This window comes from Martes martes, assembly GCF_963455335.1.
Source record: "Martes martes genome assembly, chromosome: 7".
NCBI lineage: Eukaryota > Metazoa > Chordata > Mammalia > Carnivora > Mustelidae > Martes > Martes martes.
Genome location: NC_137894.1, coordinates 48,209,048 through 48,227,498, shown reverse-complemented (window position 1 = coordinate 48,227,498; position 18,451 = coordinate 48,209,048). Strand labels below are relative to the sequence as shown.

At 41.2% G+C, this 18,451-nt stretch overlaps 1 protein-coding gene across 2 annotated transcripts; it reads right to left on the bottom strand.

Annotated features, from left to right (window-relative positions):
* Positions 1 to 466: 466 nt before the first annotated feature.
* FEM1B (fem-1 homolog B) lies at positions 467 to 17,735 on the bottom strand. Of its 2 annotated transcripts, none has more exons than XM_080808517.1 (2): positions 15,331 to 17,735; positions 467 to 6,841 (listed from the first exon to the last, which is right to left on the bottom strand). In XM_080808517.1, the coding sequence occupies exons 1-2, from the start codon at positions 15,576 to 15,578 to the stop codon at positions 5,206 to 5,208; spliced, it is 1,884 nt and encodes a 627-aa protein (XP_080664643.1). In that variant the 5' UTR covers positions 15,579 to 17,735; the 3' UTR covers positions 467 to 5,205. The 2 variants fall into 2 exon arrangements, with proteins under 2 accessions (XP_080664643.1, XP_080664644.1); XM_080808518.1 differs by lacking the exon at positions 15,331 to 17,735 and adding an exon at positions 13,670 to 13,747.
* Positions 17,736 to 18,451: the final 716 nt, after the last annotated feature.

Genomic DNA, 18,451 nt, shown 5'->3' with positions numbered 1-18,451 from the left:
CTTCTCTTGTTGTCTCTCTCTCTGTCAAATAAATAAATAAATGATTTTTTAAAAAGTAAAAAAAAGAAGAAACAGCCATCCCCATACGAAGAAGTCCAAGATATATTAAATGAAAAACACAAGATGCAGAAGAGAGTAGGAAAAAGCCCATTTGCATTTTTAATAAATGAAGAGGAGAAAAAAATATATATATGCACAGAAAAATTCTGGGAAGCTATTTAAAAAGTCTAGTAAACAGTGACTGCCCTCTTAAGAGTCTAAATGGGAGGCAGGTAGACACGGAGAGGGCACTGGAGTCTTTTGTTTTTTACTATCTGAATTTTTCTTTACTAGCTGAATTTCTTCCCCAAGCACATATAACTTTGACAACTCTTTTTTAAATGCACTCAACAAAAGATCATCTCCACTAAGACACACTGAACAATAAAGACACAAACTTCAAGGCAGGTTTTTTTTTTTTCAAACATTTACTGAACACAAACACCATTTTTTTTTTCCTTTTACACAGCAGTATTGTTAAGCTTCAAATTAGCTGGGCTATTAGGACTATCAATTGCCATGAAATTAAAAATGATTCTACATGTCAAACTCAAATAGAAAATGTCATGCAATATATAAATCACTAACAGACCTCTGGCGCAGTCAGCAAGTTTACTATGTTTATTAAAGTCACGTAAATGGTTTGACAAAAGTGCACAATAGAATGACATCACTGGTTTGTTATAAATCACAGGGAATTACTAGAATACAACAATGTTGTTTTTCTACACAGAGGATTACAGGATGGGGTGAATATTATAGAGGATAGGATCTTTTCAACACATTAGGGCCAGTCGGATTTTACTTCCCAACTATGCAACTCTGAAAAGATTGGTTAGCAAAGCTGAGGGGTTTTCCTCATCTTTTCTCATCTACCATTACTAATAAGCCACAACCAAAAAAAGCCATGCACAAATTTTACAACACCTGATAAAAAACAGATACAAAACCTTGTTTACTTCATCACTTGGCAAAGCTTGCATCTTCGCTCCTTCATTTTTCTGATTAGGCCACTGATCACATGACTCACCCCTAAATGAAAAGCTGTTAATAATTTAGCAATACTCACCCCTGCACACACATCAAGATACGCTCCCCATAACCATCAAGTCGGTGTCCCTTCCCTGCACGTTAACACAAATGAACACACCACAAACCTAGGACTAGAGACCACATTTACTTTACAGTTTTAAAAATTAATACATCTATCATCACTATCAGTTTGTTTAGGTCAGATCCCATATTTGGGAGAGGGGATGCTGTACATACAGCCCAGCCCATCTGAGGATTTGGGCAAATCTGCCAGAAATGTAGGAGAAAGCCCTGCGATGTGCCATACATAACCAGGAGCTTTCTACCTTCCAGGGAGGGTATCCAGAGCAGAGCTGTGCATTTTCAGAGTAGGAATAAACACGCAGCTTAACATCTTATGGACTAGTAACTTTTCATAAGAGCAAAAGGCAGAGTTTCGTTTTCTTTAATCCATTTTAATGTTACAGCATAGTCAGTGAGGAAAACAGAATAGTCATCTGTACCTAGATATATCTGGCTAGCCTAAAAAGGAACATTTAAGATTTTTACAGAAAATCTACCATAAAAACAAGTCCTTTAATATACTCTTATCCATCTACTCACTAGTTCAATCACTGGTTGCTTCCAAACCCAGCAAACTGTAACCCGAGGTCCAGAACTCACGCCTCACCCCGCCCCATTCCAAAAAAGAAATGCTTCCGCGTGAATAATCCAAAATGGTCTTATCCATAAAGCAGGTGCCTCAAACTGCAGTGGAGACTGGTGACAGGGTGCTGTTGTTCCCTTGGGATTTGAATTTTTTAAAAACACTTGCCAAATGCACACTTCGAACAGTGCTATTGTACCTAAGTTTCTCAGTGATTATCAGTTATTAGTCAACTATTAGTATAATTAAACAAAAACCTTCCCAGAAACAAGTCAGACCAACGCTTGCTTTTTGGTTGGTTTGTTTTCAGTTCTCACAGCAAAGAACCTTAAGGTAGTTGGACTGTGGCCTGCTAGCCATGCACTAGCTAAACTGAAAAAAACTATGTTGTGTCAGAGTTCTTACATCAAAGATTTCCCCCTTCTTGATCAATTGCGGGGATGGCTTTGTTGCCCATTCCTTGAGTTAAACAGTTACCTAAGTTCAAGGGTTCAATTTCACCAACTCCACTAAAGTGTAAAACCCACCCAAGTCTCACATGGTTTGCCCAGGTCGTCATTCACCTGGGCCTCTAGCTCAGCCAAATTTGTAGGACAATTACTGAGCAAGACAAAGAAGTTTTGACTGAATTTGCAGTATCCTCAACGAAGACTTACAATCCAAAGCATATTTCTACCAATAAAAAACTGGAAATGACAGAAGTGGCTGGAAATGGAGCCTAGAGTTCTCAGTGAGCAGAGATACAGATTATCTTTCTTACCGATTTATTTTCCTTAAAACACACACACGCACACAGACACAAAACAAAAAAACGCTTAAGCTTGGGAAGGATTTGGCTAAACAGATTTAAAATAATTCTACCAAAACAAATAAAAAACAGGCATGTAGATCACTTGTTTCAAGAATGGTTTTATACAGATGTTTCACAATACATACTTGGACTTATTTTACAAGACAAAATTAGATCCTTAGCAATAGAGTGCACAATGTACTACTATACTATAGTAAAAAAAATGTGTTACCATTAGCAGAGTTCATAGTTTATTCCACGGTCTTCAAATTCTTTCTCCAACTCTGTCAGCATTTCAATCAGCAGTTCTATTTTCTCCAGCATTCATCCCTTCTCAAAAACACTGTCATTAAATTTTGATGTCTGAATATGTACATATAATCATTATCCTCATTTTATAAATAAGCAATACCTAAAATAGCGCTGGTCCTGGATAGCCAAAGGGATGAAATGGTTTTTAAAACATGCAACATCATATGATATTTTAAGTTTTGGTGTTTAAAAATTATACACATTAATAATGGAACCAACTGAATACCAAGTATCATAGTCACTCCTCAGGCTATCAAAGCAGGCCCCGAAGTCTGAAAAACACAGGGTCTGATCTAAGCTGTGGAAAAGGCAGGATTCACTCACCTTGAGGCCATGCGTTTTCTCTTTCAGGCCATGAGAGTTGCCAAGATCAAGGTACAGTATTTCCTTGATTCATACCAGAGGAGCAAGGCCTGTAATTTTCAAATTAGGGCTCAAATACCTCCCTTTAAACCATCCTAAAAACCCTCCTTGTAAAAACCTCAGGTTAGGAAAACAAAAATACATTACCATGACAGAATTTACTATCAAAACATTCCCAGCTGAAGCAAGAAGAACATGAAGAATAACTACAGTAGCTGGAAAAGTATCTTGCACTCCTGGGGGGAAAAGTTTTTAAGCTTCCCACCTGCCATTTCCTCCCACCCTTCAAACTATTTCATTTCATGGGGTATCTATTTTATTTAAGGCCCTAGGTGCTACTTTTGGCTTGGTCATTATATTTCCTACTGATCCAACTGCAATCCTTCTCTTATACTTCACAAAACAATATGCATACATAAAATGACCACTGAAACCATAAATGTTGGGGAGGGTTGTTTGTTTTTTTAGTTTATATCTGATGGTACTACACAATCATAATGCTTTTCGTTAAAGAAAAAAAAAGCTGCAGGTCTTCACTTACAGTACCATGCACTATGAGTAGCTAAGGCATTCATTTGGCACTAGAGAGAAAAATACAGATATAGCTAATTTTACTTTATCATTTTTAACATCGATAGGTGTGTATCCTTTACTTGAATTTCTGTGATGCTTAAAAGATAATCACAGAATACTTTCAGTCTGACAGTTAAAATGCTGCCATTTAAACAGAACAGAAAAAACACAGAGACCTCTGCATAGCCTATCAGAATCCGTGACATTTTGCGGTTGAAAAACTTGCAGCTCTCACAGAAACACCTTTCAAAAGAGCACTGCAAATTATTCTTATCATCAAAACCATTTAATTTCCTATACCACAGTAGTGATTTTCCTACTAGTTATAAGGGACAAAGTAGAGAAAGTGAAAAAAAAAAATCACAAATATCTTGGGTTCCTTTTCATCTGTCATAAACACCTTATGGGGGGGGGGGGACACACAAACAATGCCCTCTGGAAAAGCAGTTTCCAAATTTTAAGAGACCACACAGGAGGAAAGGGAGAAAGGGACAAAAACAGAATGTGTAACTATATTATAACAATTTGTTTCATAAGAAAACACAGCATTCATAATTTTTACACGTCTGTGAGCTAAGTCAAATGCAGACTGCTGCAGTTTAGAGAAATTACATTAAAACAGAGATGTCAAAGAATTTTAGAATTTAAGCCTAAAGGCAAGTAGTCCATCAATACTCTCTGAAACATTGCTTTAAGGTTACTACTACTTTGTATATACCACTCAGCATAATGCAACAATTTCAATGGATTTAAATTTATAAATGTGTAACTATTATTAAATTAGCACATTTTCAGATTAAGCTGCAGCTATATTTTTTGAAATCCTCCTGATGTTATAAGGTGTTGTATCACTCCACATAAATATTGGAAGAGCGAAAACTACCTACAGCAGTTTGGCACGTGCAGAACACCTAGGTATCCCGTTACTCTTAATGGTCCTTTTTAGTTGTTTTTCTTCATGAGATCCTCAAAACTGCTGCAAGGATAACATGCTGACACAGGCTTAACAGAAATACTTTTGTAGACAGTTTTTTAAAACATTATCAACTTCAAATCATAAATGTCCCTTGTAACATAAACAAAATATTTTATACTCATTCCTTAAAAAAAAAATACAAATGTCAAATCATTATGTTGTATACCTGAAACTAATATATCTCAATCATACTTCAATAAGAAAAAGACACAAACGAAGAAAAAAGAAAAAGTTAAGTGACCAATATTCAGATACCTTATAGTTACACCTAAACAATGTGGCTTTGTTTAAAGTGTATTTGAAATCAATAACCGTTATGAGGCAGAAAGACCAAATACAGAACTAAGGAAGGATGGGCAGGGAGGAAGGGTAGTGGAAAGAAAAGTAGAATTTATGAACACATAATTCTATTGTCTGTGATTAAAGTCCTTTACTTTTTAGCACCACATTAAACGATTTTACATATCCAGTCACTTAATGAAATCCAACAAACTCTTCAAGAGTTCTGGGGATCTGGTCTTGGTAGTTAATGTCATTAGCCCGAACTGCTCGGGCAGCCAGGCACTTGAGACTCATCTTCATTTGAGTTTTAAGTAGTATTTCAGATACCCCAGTGGTACTTTTGTCTAGCGGAGTCTTATTCTGTTTATTTGTCATGTCAGTGTGAGCGCCAGCTTCAACCAGGCTAATGATGATAGAGTGCAAGGTTAAAAAATCACTGATGGGCCTGTTGTACTGAACGATAATGTGGAGGGCACTGTTCCCCTCATTGTCTACAGCATTCACCTCAGCACCACAGTCCAGCAGCAGCTTTGTGACGAGTGCATTTGGAAAGCTGCAGACATCATTGGTGTGGAAATCATCAACCGGGGTATTTGAGTTGACGGCTAGATGCAACAAGGTGAAACCTTCCCGAGTTCTGGGATCAAGGTGAATCAGGTTGTAGATCTGCTTATTAATTTTGCACTGATCTTCTTCACTGCACTGTGTTTTGGTGGAGATGCACACTAAATACAGAAAAGTATAGAGATTACATTCATAATTGTCCATAGCATTGTGGACATCAGCATCTGGAATATTTTTTACTCTGTTCATACTCTGTTCTATTTCCAAAACACTGCATCTCAAAACACATTCTATGTCTGGGGCCTTCACAGTTTCATTCAAATGTATCATCTGTGAAAAAACTTGAGCAAATCGAAGAAGATCCTTGTGGGTATTCCTGTTCCCTTTCTGTCTCAGGTGCAGGGCATGCAGCCACAACTTGATACACTGCTCGAATTCCATGTTATCCGCATAAACAGCTCCCCTGTAAATGATGGGATGGGAAACATCAATATTGTCAGCACCTAAAATCCGTTCCCGAACTATAAGGCCTTCCATATGAAGAGCATCTCTGTCTTGCCGAATGGATTCCAGTTCCTGAGGATTTCTACATTCAGTTCTATTCCCGTAAGCGTGGATCGGTGGGAGAACCTCTTTCTCCAGAATGTTATCACCATCCTGAAACCTCTCCAGCATGGCTAAATATAAATAGTGGTACGTCTTCATGATGTCATAGTTCTCACGGTCATTTGCAAAGGAGGCACCCAAGAGTTCCAAAGCTTCAATCCGACTTCTTCGGTCACAATCAGCATGAGAGAGCAACAGTTCGACGACATCAGCTTTACAGCTTTCAGCAGCTACTTTTAAGGGTGTCATCCCGTGGCCGTTCACTACTATAGCAGCACGCCATTTTATCAGCTCCTTCACGATATCTATGTGCCCAGCTTCAGCTGCGAAGTGCAGCGCTGTGGCTCCACAATGTGCTTTAGCATTGGGATCAGCACGCTGTTCTAAAAGGTACCTGACCACATCCGTGTGTCCCTTATATGCTGCAATCATCAGGCAGGTGTTGTCGTACTTGTTGGCGATGCTGATGTTGGCATTATTTTCAACCAAGTATTTCACAATGTCCAGTCTGCCATCAAAGCACGCTGCCCGCAGCGGGGTCGAGTTAGTCACTGTGGTGTGGTTCACGTTGGCTCCATGGCTGACTAGAAGTTTAACAACTTCAAAATGTCCGGCTCCTGCTGCACACCAAAGAGCGGTGGCACCGTCAATGACATACCTATTCGTGAAAAGAGCAAAGGGTCAGAAAACAGAGGCCACACGTCCTAACATAAGTGTAAAGAATGGATTCGTTTGCACTGACTGAAACCTCAATCTGTGGAACACGAATATAACATTAGTTTGGGTGAAAACAAAATTACGTAACTTAAATAAAGCACTCTGCACTATACTTCTACCTAGCAGAAGCTCAACAAACCTTAGCTATTACTGTTACTGCTAAAGTATATAATTCTAAAAAAAAAATCACAAACTTTCTACTAGCAAAAGTAAATACATTTCAGAAAACACAGAAGAAATGCAAGGAGGTTCATAACTTCTTTACCACCAAGTTCATGCACTGGCTCTTAAGGAAAAACATGTTCCTCCTTCCCAGTATCCCCCAGGTGCCACAGTTTCTCTCAATAGGTCAGTGAGAAAGCTACCCCAGTCCCTACAGTAACACTGTGTTAGGAACTGCTTTAGGAAAAAAAATATTTAAGCAGGTAACTGCCCCCTAAGATTATCTAAGCTAATCAAATATACTTCTACTACAGCAATGAGAATGCAAAAAAATCCCTGCTCCATGTAATACAGAACAATCACATAAACATGGTGCTGAGATGGGGCGCCTGGGTGGCTCAGTGGGTTAAAGCCTTTGCCTTCGGCTCAGGTCATGATCTCAGGATCCTGGGATAGAGCCCCGCATCAGGCTCTCTGCTCAGCAGGGAGCCTCCTTCCCCCTCCCCCTCTCTCTCTGCCTGCCTCTCTGCCTATTTGTGATCTCTGTCAAATAAATAAATAAAATCTTAAAAAAAAAACATGGTGCTGAGCAAAAGAAGTCAACCAAACACTGTACATATTATATTACTACTTTCATACACCTATCTGTGGTGTTGAAGTCAGAACTCTGTTTATTTTAAGGGGAGCAGATAGTGGGAAGAAGCACAAAGGGAACTTTAGTAAACAAATACATTCACTTTGTGAAACTTGTAAATGCTTTCAATTACTGCATTTTTTCCAACCATTCTACTCCAATTTAAAGGTCTTAAAAATACATATGTGTATGTGTGTGTGTGTCTTATGGGTTTATATATGTTCCTCAACTAAACCACAGGGGGAAATGCTAACAGCAAGAAACAATCAGCACTTTCCTAAAACCAGTGGGCCTCTTCCCTGACATTCGGCCCATGTCTGCACTTTGGTGGCTTCACAGTCACCACTTATTGTCTGATATGTGCTAGGTTCTTATAATAGAATAAGACACTTGCTAGGAGGCCAATCTTTCCCATCTTTCTACCTTCCGTTTTTCCCCAGCCTCAATTTTTCAACTGTTTATCCTGTTACTGACCATCAGACCTAAAAATTAGACTTTTGTTGTACATACTTAGATATACTGTCTTGAACAACTAAAATAAGTATATTTGCAAGTGTTAAGGGAAAAGGTCAATCAAAAGCAGTATTTACTAGCACTATTAAGTATTTATACCAAAAACCTCACTGCTGAGCTTCTCACTATACAACCTAATGTTTTAACACAGGTCAAACTATATTGCCCATCAAGTGAAAGAGTATAATCCCCTGGCAGAATATAAATATCATAGCTTAACCCCTACTAACAACTTTCCCAAAACACCACTTGTCTGTTGTTTCTGCTGAAAACAAAAGACCCACTTTATAAGAATTCAAGCAGTTAATTCTTCAATTTCAAATAATGGCACCAAATGACCACAAAAGCCTGCTCACTAACAAGTACCTACGGAGGGAGTTACCTAGGGGAGAGCGTGCAGGACTAACTAGGAAGAGTCTTAAAGCTATCGGAAATGTCCTAGATCTTGATCTGGGTTGTGGCTACATGGGTGGATATTTAGGGAAATTTCTCATCAAACTGCACACTATGCATAGAAATTAGGGAAGTAGCATAGATCTATATGAAAAGCAAAACCATGAGAGTTTCTAAAAAAAAAAAAAAAAAAAAGGCAGACTATCTTCATGACCTTGGAGTTAATGACTATTCCTTAAACAAAATGCAAAAAAAGCACTAATCATAGAAAAAAAAATGATTTACTGGACTTCATTAAAATTAAGAGCTTCAATTCACCAAGATATTAAGAAGGAAGTAAATATGCAATCCACTCACTGGGAGAGGACATTTACATTAAATGTATTTGACAAATCAGTAAGAAAAAGGCAAACAACCCAACTAAAAAAATGGGCAAAAAAGACTAATAAACAAATATATTTCACAAAAGATATTCAAGTGACCATAAACATATGAAAAGATGTTCAAGATAACTACTGGAAAGGGAAATGCAAATTAAAATCATGAGTTACCAATACACAAGCACTAGAATAACTAAAATTAGTAAGACTGACATGACAATACTAAGTGCTGGCCAGGATGTGAAGCAACTCAAACTCTCACTGCTGGTAGGAATGTAATTTGTTTGAACCACTTTTGGGAAAACTGTTTAGCAGTAACTATTAAAGTTAAACATACACCAACCCCATGACCCAGCAATTCCACTCTCCGGCATATACTGACAAGAAGTGGACACAAACACCCACCACTGAAGATGTACACCTAAAAACGTCCATAGCAGCTTTTTTCCCATAACAGTCAAACACTGGAAACAACTTAATACCTGTGTACAGGATAAATAAGTTGCCATATATTCATACAATGGAATGCCACAAAGCATAAAAAAAACTACTGATATACGCAACTGCACAGATGAATCTCACAATGTGTTAAGCAAAAAAAAAAAAGCCAGAAAGGAAAGAGCGTATTGTATGATTTCCTTTATAGAAGTTCAAGTATAAGCAAATCTAATCTATGGTAATAGAAGTCAGAATAATCATTACTTCTGGGAAGGGAAAGGAAAGGAACTGACTGAGGAGAATAAGAGAAACTGAGTGATAAAAACTTTCTGGATATTGATCTAGAAGGTGTTTACATGGCTAAACATACTAAAATTTTGTCACATCATACACTTAAAATGTATGCACCTTACTAGATGTTACACCTTAAATAAAAAGTTATAATTAAAAACAAAAATGAGACACAATTAAAGAAACAGTTTAAAGGAACACAAATAGCTAATAAGTATCTTCAATGTCCCAAGTACTCACTGTATTAAGTGCTCAATATGCAATATATCTCATTTAATCCTCATAATAACCTCCTCCCCAAAACCCTGAGATCAACACTATTATTATGCTCATTTTACAGATACATAACTAAAAGTTTACATGAGATTAAAACACAAAAGTACTCTAGTATATAGTACTCTATGTATTAAGGAAACATAATACATGTCATTGTTCAGTTTCAATATAAAAGGCATTTTTTCCAAAAAATAAAAAGCATTTTTTCAAACTAATTAACAGTAATCTATCAAAAATAGTTAATATGTAGTTACACTTACATGGTTAAATGTTTCCTTGCACTTTAAAAATATGAAATTATTATATACATGAACCCAAACTATGTAAAACTTAAAAATGTTACATTAAAATAGGAATTCACATATATTATTTTTAACTCTCAAAATAACCATGAAAGATAAATATGATCACCATTTTAAAGATGAAAAAAAGAGCAAAAAGTGATTAATATATTTTTCTCACTTCAAATGTCCCAGAGTTAATGATGTAGGAGTAAAAACTAAATTATAAATACATATTTCACTTGGTTTTTGTACAGTTTAATACTTTTTGTGGTGTAGCCTAATGGTTTCCATTTTTCCATAGAGTGATGTAACAGAAGCCTCAAGAAAGTTTCAATTATCTATTTTTATTGAGGCAATTAAAATTTTTAAGTAGTTTAGGATAAAAATATTCACTGCAGAATGTATTAGAAAAAGACTAGTCCTTCAGAAACATTAGCCTGAGCAAATTTTGAATTTCTACATCTAAACAAAAACTTTAAACAGATTAAAGGGAATCATAAGCCTAAAATCTATGACAGTCCTTTGTCCACAGACTTCAGCTGAAATAATGAGCACAGACTTCCTCAAAACAACATACCACATTTATAACAGAAAATAAAAATATGATAAAATTAATGCAATATGTACTTAGTCCTTAAGGGATAAGTATTATGAAACAAAGTTCTTTCTAGACTCACTCCAAAATTGCAATGCAAACTCTCTATAATGTATTTCATTTTAAAAAATCAAGAAGCCAGGGAGTGCCTGGGTGGCTCAGTCAGTTAAGAATCTGACTTTTTTTTTTTTAAAGATTTTATTTATTTATTTGAGATAGAGCAAAAGAGTGAAGGAGAATGAGCGGGGGAGGGGCCGGGCAGAGGGAGAGGGAGAGGGAGAAGTATGTTCTCCATTGAGCAGAGAGCCCGATACAGGGCTCCATCTCAGGGTGGTGAAATTGAGCCCTGCAGGTGGCTCCAAGCTCAGGGCAGGGTCTGCTTGTGATTCTCTATCTCCCCATCTCCCTTTGCCCCTACCCTACACACACAAGCACGAGCTCCTGCGCACTCTCTCTAAACAAGTAAAATCTTTAAACCAACGAACAAACAAATCAAGAAAGAAGGACACCTGTCTGGCTCAGTAGGTGGAGTGTGTGTATCTTGATCTCAGGGTTGTGAGTTCAAGTCCCACATTGGGGGTAGAGATTACATTAAAAATAATAAATACAATAAAAATAAACTATAATCTGATATTCACCATTTTAAACAAAATGTACACATCAGATGATGGAAACATTTTACAATAAAAGAACATTTCGGGCACCTGGGTGGCTCAGTGGGTTAAGCCTCTGCCTTGGACTCAGGTCATGATCCCAGGGTCCTGGGATAGGGGCTCTCTGCTCAGCAGGGAGCCTGCTTCCCGCCCCCCCCCACCGCCGCCTGCCTCTCTGCCTACTTGTGATCTCTGTCAAATAAATTAAAAAAATCTTAAAAAAAAAAAAAGATAACATTTCTGATCACAAAACTAAGCTGAAACTATTTCCTGGTTCAATTTAAAATAAAAATGTCTGATCAAGTATTTGAAATGGAAATAAAAATCCATTAAATGTAAATGATCAACACTTTATTTTAACCAAAGTCCTTAAAATTGTTTATTAGACCAAACATAGTTTCTTTGAAATGTATACTGCATGACAATGACTTTTTAAATGAAACCAAATGATGATGTGGCCCTCAAGCCTGTCCTCTACCTGAACATTAAAAGTATTAGTACTAGTGCCAACTTTAAGAGAGAACTCAACAAAAAGCCTCAGAACTCCCAGAGGTCCTGTTCTCCTTCCCATCCCTGTCAGCAAACTTCTTTTAGGACAAGGGTTCCCCCACAAACTCTGGTACAGAACTGGCAGGCCCTAGGAACTCAGGCCAGCACTCTAGTCCATGGTCACAGGACACCTTGCCTTTGTTCTGTTCCATTTCTTTAACATTCTTAAGTTTCCCATTCTCCAACTAAAGGTTCTTTCATTTCTACTCAAGTAATTTTTCTTGCCCACTCGTCTGTCAATACTAGTCTTCACATATTAAGCCATAAGTAAAATGATCTCAAATATGACTTTTAAAAATATGAACAAGGGCTCAAATATCACCATGGGGCTTGATCTAGGTAGGCAGTCCCTTCCTCCCTGAGAATCTGTTATGAATCCACTTGAGTGTCTTAAGATATTATAGAAATTTTTAGGCAGAACATAGACTTTCACAAAATTTTAAATAAAGCTATTTATTTTAATGTCTCTCTTTCTCTCTCTCACACAAAACATACTATATCAAACCCATAATTATACAGGTAACTGTTGCTTAGGATGAAACTAAGAAGTGAAACCTTTTTTTAAATATTAGGCAAATAACAGGATAAGAAACAATTTGACAAAAATTGTGAAGATGGTACACAAGTGACTAAAAACGAGGAAACACTAATCTACCTCAGTACACACAGAGAACCTGTTAGTCCCCACCTGGCCATGGTTCTCAAGAGCTGAGGGAATCTAAAGGGGGATTTTAAAAAAATAAAAATATATAAAATAAAAATAAAAAAATAAAGGGGGATTTTACTAAATACGTCTCAAAAAGCCAGCCCCTAAGGGGTGAGTGGGCATATTGTTAACACCTCATTCAGACTATTTTCACAATGTCTGGAATGAATGCAAAGTGAAATCATGACATATGCCATAACACTCTTTATCTAGTTCTGAAATGCCAAAATGACTGGGATAAACTGAATAGTAATAGAGTGGTCTGAATGGGCATAAAGGTGGCCATGAACTTCAATTCTTCCTTGTTAATTAATTGGCAAGCTCCTCAAAAAAGCAGAAACCTTACATTTTTTCTGTATTGTCCACAGAAGGTGTAATAGGGCTAGACTCATCACAGGCATTTAATAAATAAAATTCTCCATGATCTTACACAGCAGCTAATAAATTCATAATTGTAATGATCCATAAACAAAAAAGATGCTCAGCCAAAATCGTAAATGACTGAACCGTTTGCAATTGCAGTCTCCCCCATGGAACTCCTGATTCAAAATCTGGCCTCCACCTCTCTCCAGTCTCCCACAATCTCTTTCTTAATTTCCCCAGCTTGAATCCTTTCCTACAACCACACTCAAACACTTGTCACTGCAAGCTCACCATGCTGTTGCCCCTCTTCTTCACTTCTTTTAAGACCCAAACTCAAGCTTGGGAAGGGGGGAGCCTTCCCTGTTTCCCCAGGCAAAGCTGAGCACTTCCTCTTCCCATATCCCTCACTAGTCCAACAGACTTCTAAAACTCTATATGGCACGGCATCTGCAATTACTCACTTATATCTCTATTTCTCTTTTCTCCCCCGCTAAAACGTCTTCCCCCACATTGGGAACAGTATGTTACTCACCTCTGCATACCCAATCCCTACCACACAGCCCAGCACACAGCAGGGGTTCAGTAAGTGTTTGCCTCCTGAACCCTTTAATTTCAGCACCCAGTGCAGAACGCAGGCTGTATTTCTAGTCATTTCCATTAATTTCAGGTTCTTTTGATTCCATCTCAAAAAACCTTTCTCTCTGATGGTAAAAAAGACAGCAATAAGCAAAACCTTTCCAATGCTTTAGGAAACTATTTTTTTTCCCACCACTATCCTCCCCTCATTCAAAAAGGCCTCAGCAAGCTCCTTAGCTGCGATGTTTCTAGCAGCTGTTACTGAGATTCGTATCTCAGTGAATCCATGTGCCTATACAACTGGAATGCTGCTGAAATTCAGGGGTCATTCTGTCTCACTCCTTGCCTGGGTATAGGAAAGGCTGTGGAAATGCAGGGAGTTCCAGAATGGACACAGAAGCCAGTAAGGGAAAGCAAACATGAATCAGGTTGCCATCTTTAATCAAGAGGGAAAAGACCATCTCCTTGATATCTAGGGAGGTGGTACCGGAGATTAACCACCAACTTGGGCTATCATTTCATAAAATGTAATGCTCTAAAATATTTTCCTCTCATCTAAAAATATCTTCCTCTAGTTGTTTTATTATTTAAACCTAAAAAAGAACTAAAATTCAACAATGCTCTAGTTATTTTCAAGAAGTGCTTTTCCAATGAGGTTTGTAACCAAGCAGTTTTCAGTCACCAAAACTAAAGATACATATCTTCATGCTTGGACCACATCTACCTCAAACAGAAGAAAATGCTAGAATAGCTTATGTACTGGCACAAAAGTCAACAAAAACAAATGCAATCGATGAAGTCTGTAAACTGAAGAACACTTTATAATAATCCAGCACAGCAAAGAAGATGTCAAACCTGACAGTTCTGTGTTAAATATTTTCATGCCTACACAATATATACAATTAAACCTAAAAGACAAATTTTAACTATGACAATATGAACTTTTGAACTTCCTACCTCAAAAAACATAAACCATCAAGTTTCCCCACAATATCAAAAGATAACATGTATTAACAATGCCATTATCTCCTATACCAGGCCCAGGGCCATTTTTGCAGCCAACCTATCAACCCCGAGCTATGTGCAAGTGTCAGAATCAGGTCTAGGGATGTCTGGCTGCCTGACAATCCCTCAAAGAGGCTGGAGTTCTAGGGGCTTATTCTGACATTAAGGCCCCCACAACCCGTCTGAAGGGACCACTCAGTTGAAGGAGTAAAAACTGGGTGACCAAATTACTCATCAAACAGAGGTCTTCGATGTTAATTGTTGACCGCGTTAATTACTGATCTCGCTTACAACCCCAATACCGATAAAGGTGAAACCTGGGAAGGAGCACCTCCTTCGTAACACGGACTCTCTAGTGAAGAATACCCATTAGGTATCTAGACATAGGGTGTGGCTATTTACCCACAGAGGGAATAAGGGGTAGGGGCTGATGAGTATGGGCAGCAGACCACGGGACGAAGCATTAGCACTGGAAGACGAAGCGGGCATTCATGCGGCAGGAGGATGCGCAAAAGGGAAGAAGTGATACCTCTGTGGGAAGAGAGTGAAGGAGGGAAGGACCAGTGAGGTGGTGGGTCCGCGCTCGTGGGAGGGGGCTTGGGATGTACCTACCCGTCGAAGCGGACAGTGCCAGTCTGCTGAGTCTGCACCCGGTAATGTTCTAACAGCAAACGCACCACCTTGGCGTGCCCATTGCGGGCTGCGATGATGAGGGGCGTGGAGCGCTGCCCTCCCTGCTGGCTGACATAGCCCAGCAGATAGCGGATGTCGCTTTCAGACCGGTTGAGAAGCAAGGCGGCCAGGGTCAGCACCTTGCCCTCGCTGGCCGCCTTGTATACATAGCCAGCCAGGCCCTCCATGGCCGCCGCCAACTCCAACACCCGTTTGGTCGCCACCGCTGCTGCTGCCTTGCGCCCCCGGAGGCCGCGTTCGCCAGCGCTTCAAACCTGGGCCCTCACAGCCCATTCAACAGGACGCCGTCGCCGCCGCCGCGCCCAGGCAGCAGCGCGGCCCGGGGAGGGCGGAGACGCAGAGGTGGCCGAATGCCGCAGGGGGCACGTCCGCGACCCGGCCCGGGCAGGGAGGAGGGCGGTCAGGGCCGCCCCCGAGGCCCCATGCGCCGGCTCTGGGCCGAGGCGATCTCCATGGCGGCCGCCGCCCCGGGCCTCAGGCCGGACCCCTCCTTCCTGCGGGCTGCGACAGGCGCGTGCCCGAGCTACGGGTCGCCGGCGAGGTCCCAAGAGGACTGCACGCGCCCCGGATGGCGAATCCTGGGCGCGTCTCCCCCGTCCCAGGCGGCCCGGCCTAAGGCCCGAAACTGCCTCGGCCTCCGCCTCCGCTGTGCGTCCTCCCCCGCTGCAGGAAACACGCAGATCCTCGCCCACCGGAGCTCAGAAGCGCCAGACGCTACCGATGGCTTCGCAGCTCCACGCCTGGGGGGCCTCCGGAGCAAGATGGAACGCTTCCGCGGCAGCAGCTCCCGAACTCGGGGCGGGCAGGAAGGCGCGCCTCCGCAGACTGGGCCGGGAGGGGGAGGGTGCGAGCGGGAGGAACGGTTAAGCCGGGTGTCTCTTCCAAAGCTGCCCGGCCGGCAAACGAGGGCATGGTGAAGAAAGGTTCTACTGCGCGAAGTTAGCCCACCCCGTTTTCGGGCCTGAATGTCCTCATTGCCCTTGACGCCTGGACCGTCCTCCTCGCCCCACACGGCCTGGGGGCTCCCTAGCTTGGGAGGGGGCCACAGTCGGGGACTTGAGACGATACCACAGGTGGGCCGGGGATCTCGCCCCATTTTACCATAGACGGTGCGGGACTCCTCTGTGCCCTGACTGGGGACCCAGGGAGGGGGTTGCACGCACCCGACAGGGTCCATTTTAAGAAAAGGGCGGTGTCTCTGAGCCCCCGAAATGTAGGAGGACTTGGGGGCTGGCACCAGGCGCGGAGAAGGGATTGGAATTCGGGCCTATCCTCCCTGGAGAGAGGGGGATCAAGTGTGTGAGAAGGGGTGGGGGGAGCTGCTCCCGCCATGGAAAGGGGTGAGGTGTCTGGAAGGAAGGCGAGGTCTGTATTCAGACAGACCAGGACTCTGATCCCCAGCCTGACAGAACCTCCCTTTTCTCACAGACCTCTCAAGATGGTTCAGGTTTGAAGAGCTCATTTATCTAACGAATACTAGAGATCTACTGCATGCCAGGCTCTGCTTGGCCCCAGAGATTGGGTGATAGACAAGATAGACACGGTGCCTTCCCTTCTGGGGCTTGTGTTGTGAGGAAAACAGACAGTAAACAAGTGAGCAAACGATAGACAAGCCCTGTTGAGTTCGTATCATTACCATTTGCTGTGAGGCCAATAGAGGGACGGTGGGTTCGCCACTTAGAGTGGGCAGGTAAGAAGAACAAAGGGTATTCTAGGCAAGGGGAATAGCCAGTACCAAAGCCCTAAGGAGGTCACAGTCTCGGCAGGCTCAGAAACCAAGGTCAGTGTGGCTGCCGCAGAATGGGCCGTAGGAGGAATGCTGGGAGGCAAAGTCAGCAGGGTGCAGGTCACCCTCCTGCCCAGTAACCCTTGATGAAGTGTTTAACTTCTACTTTTAAGTGTGATGGGGGCATTTGAAGAGTTTTCGACAGGAAAGTGACAAGATAACAATTTACATTTTTAAAAATATCGCTCTGGCTGCTGTGTGGAGAATAAACTAGGAGGCAAGTGTAGAAGCAGGAAAGCTATTTAGGAAGAAAGGTCTTGGACTAGGATGGTAGAAGGCAGAGGTGATGAAGCTCCTGGGACAGTCACAAAATGTGCAAGCTCAATAGGGAAGTTTTCCTCTCTCCCACTTAACCCCAAAGGACAATATCTACCACAGAGAAAGAACAAATACGTGTATTTGGTCCCAAGAGACCGGGCTGGGCTCAACAAGTTGACATAAATTATTTCATTTGACACCCACCCCACCCCACCCCACCCCCAATCCTAGTTGGTGAAGGCCTCCCCTCAGTTATAGAGCTATTGGTAGGGTTTGGCTACTTCTCAAAAAAAAAAAAAAAAAACCAAAACTGTCCTTTTATTGGGCAGCACGACTTTACCTCTTGGCAGATCCCTACACAAACATCGTTTTCCCCCCTTGAGATATTAAACAAAAACAATGTTGAAAATGGGGGCTGAAGATGAAGTTCTGTTGGTGGAAAAGAGGGGAAGGCTGGTAGGTTTCATTCTGGGGCTCTCAGAATTGGCAAAATATCTGGTTCCTGACAGACTTTTTGGCCTCTGGGGACTTTGCAGGGACACATTTAGATGTGTGACCAGGGCCTCCCTTCTAACTGGTTTCCTTCCCTAGCTCCGTAGAGCAACCAGGCTCCCCATCCCTTCTCACCCCCATGCCCAGCCTGTTGCCCTGTGTCATTTTTTTTCCCCACCTAACTTTTTGAAGAAGGTGATCCAGACACAGGCTCTTTCTTCCCTTCAGTTTGTTTTCTGAGGGAGACCTGATTCAGCCAGCTATTCATCATTGAATAAGAGACTTCCTTCTTCCTCCTCTCACTCTTGCAAGATAAACTAGGGTTCACGCTAGCATTGACAGCTCAATTTGGTGGTGTAAGTGGGTGGTTGCTGGGAGAGGTGACTGGACCAAGAGTCATTCATGTGAGAGAGGGGCTCAAAACTTGCACTGTGTGACCTCCTCCCCCAGATAGGAATATGCTTCTGCTCCAGCAGTCCGAGGTCAGGAGTCTTGGGCTGCTCT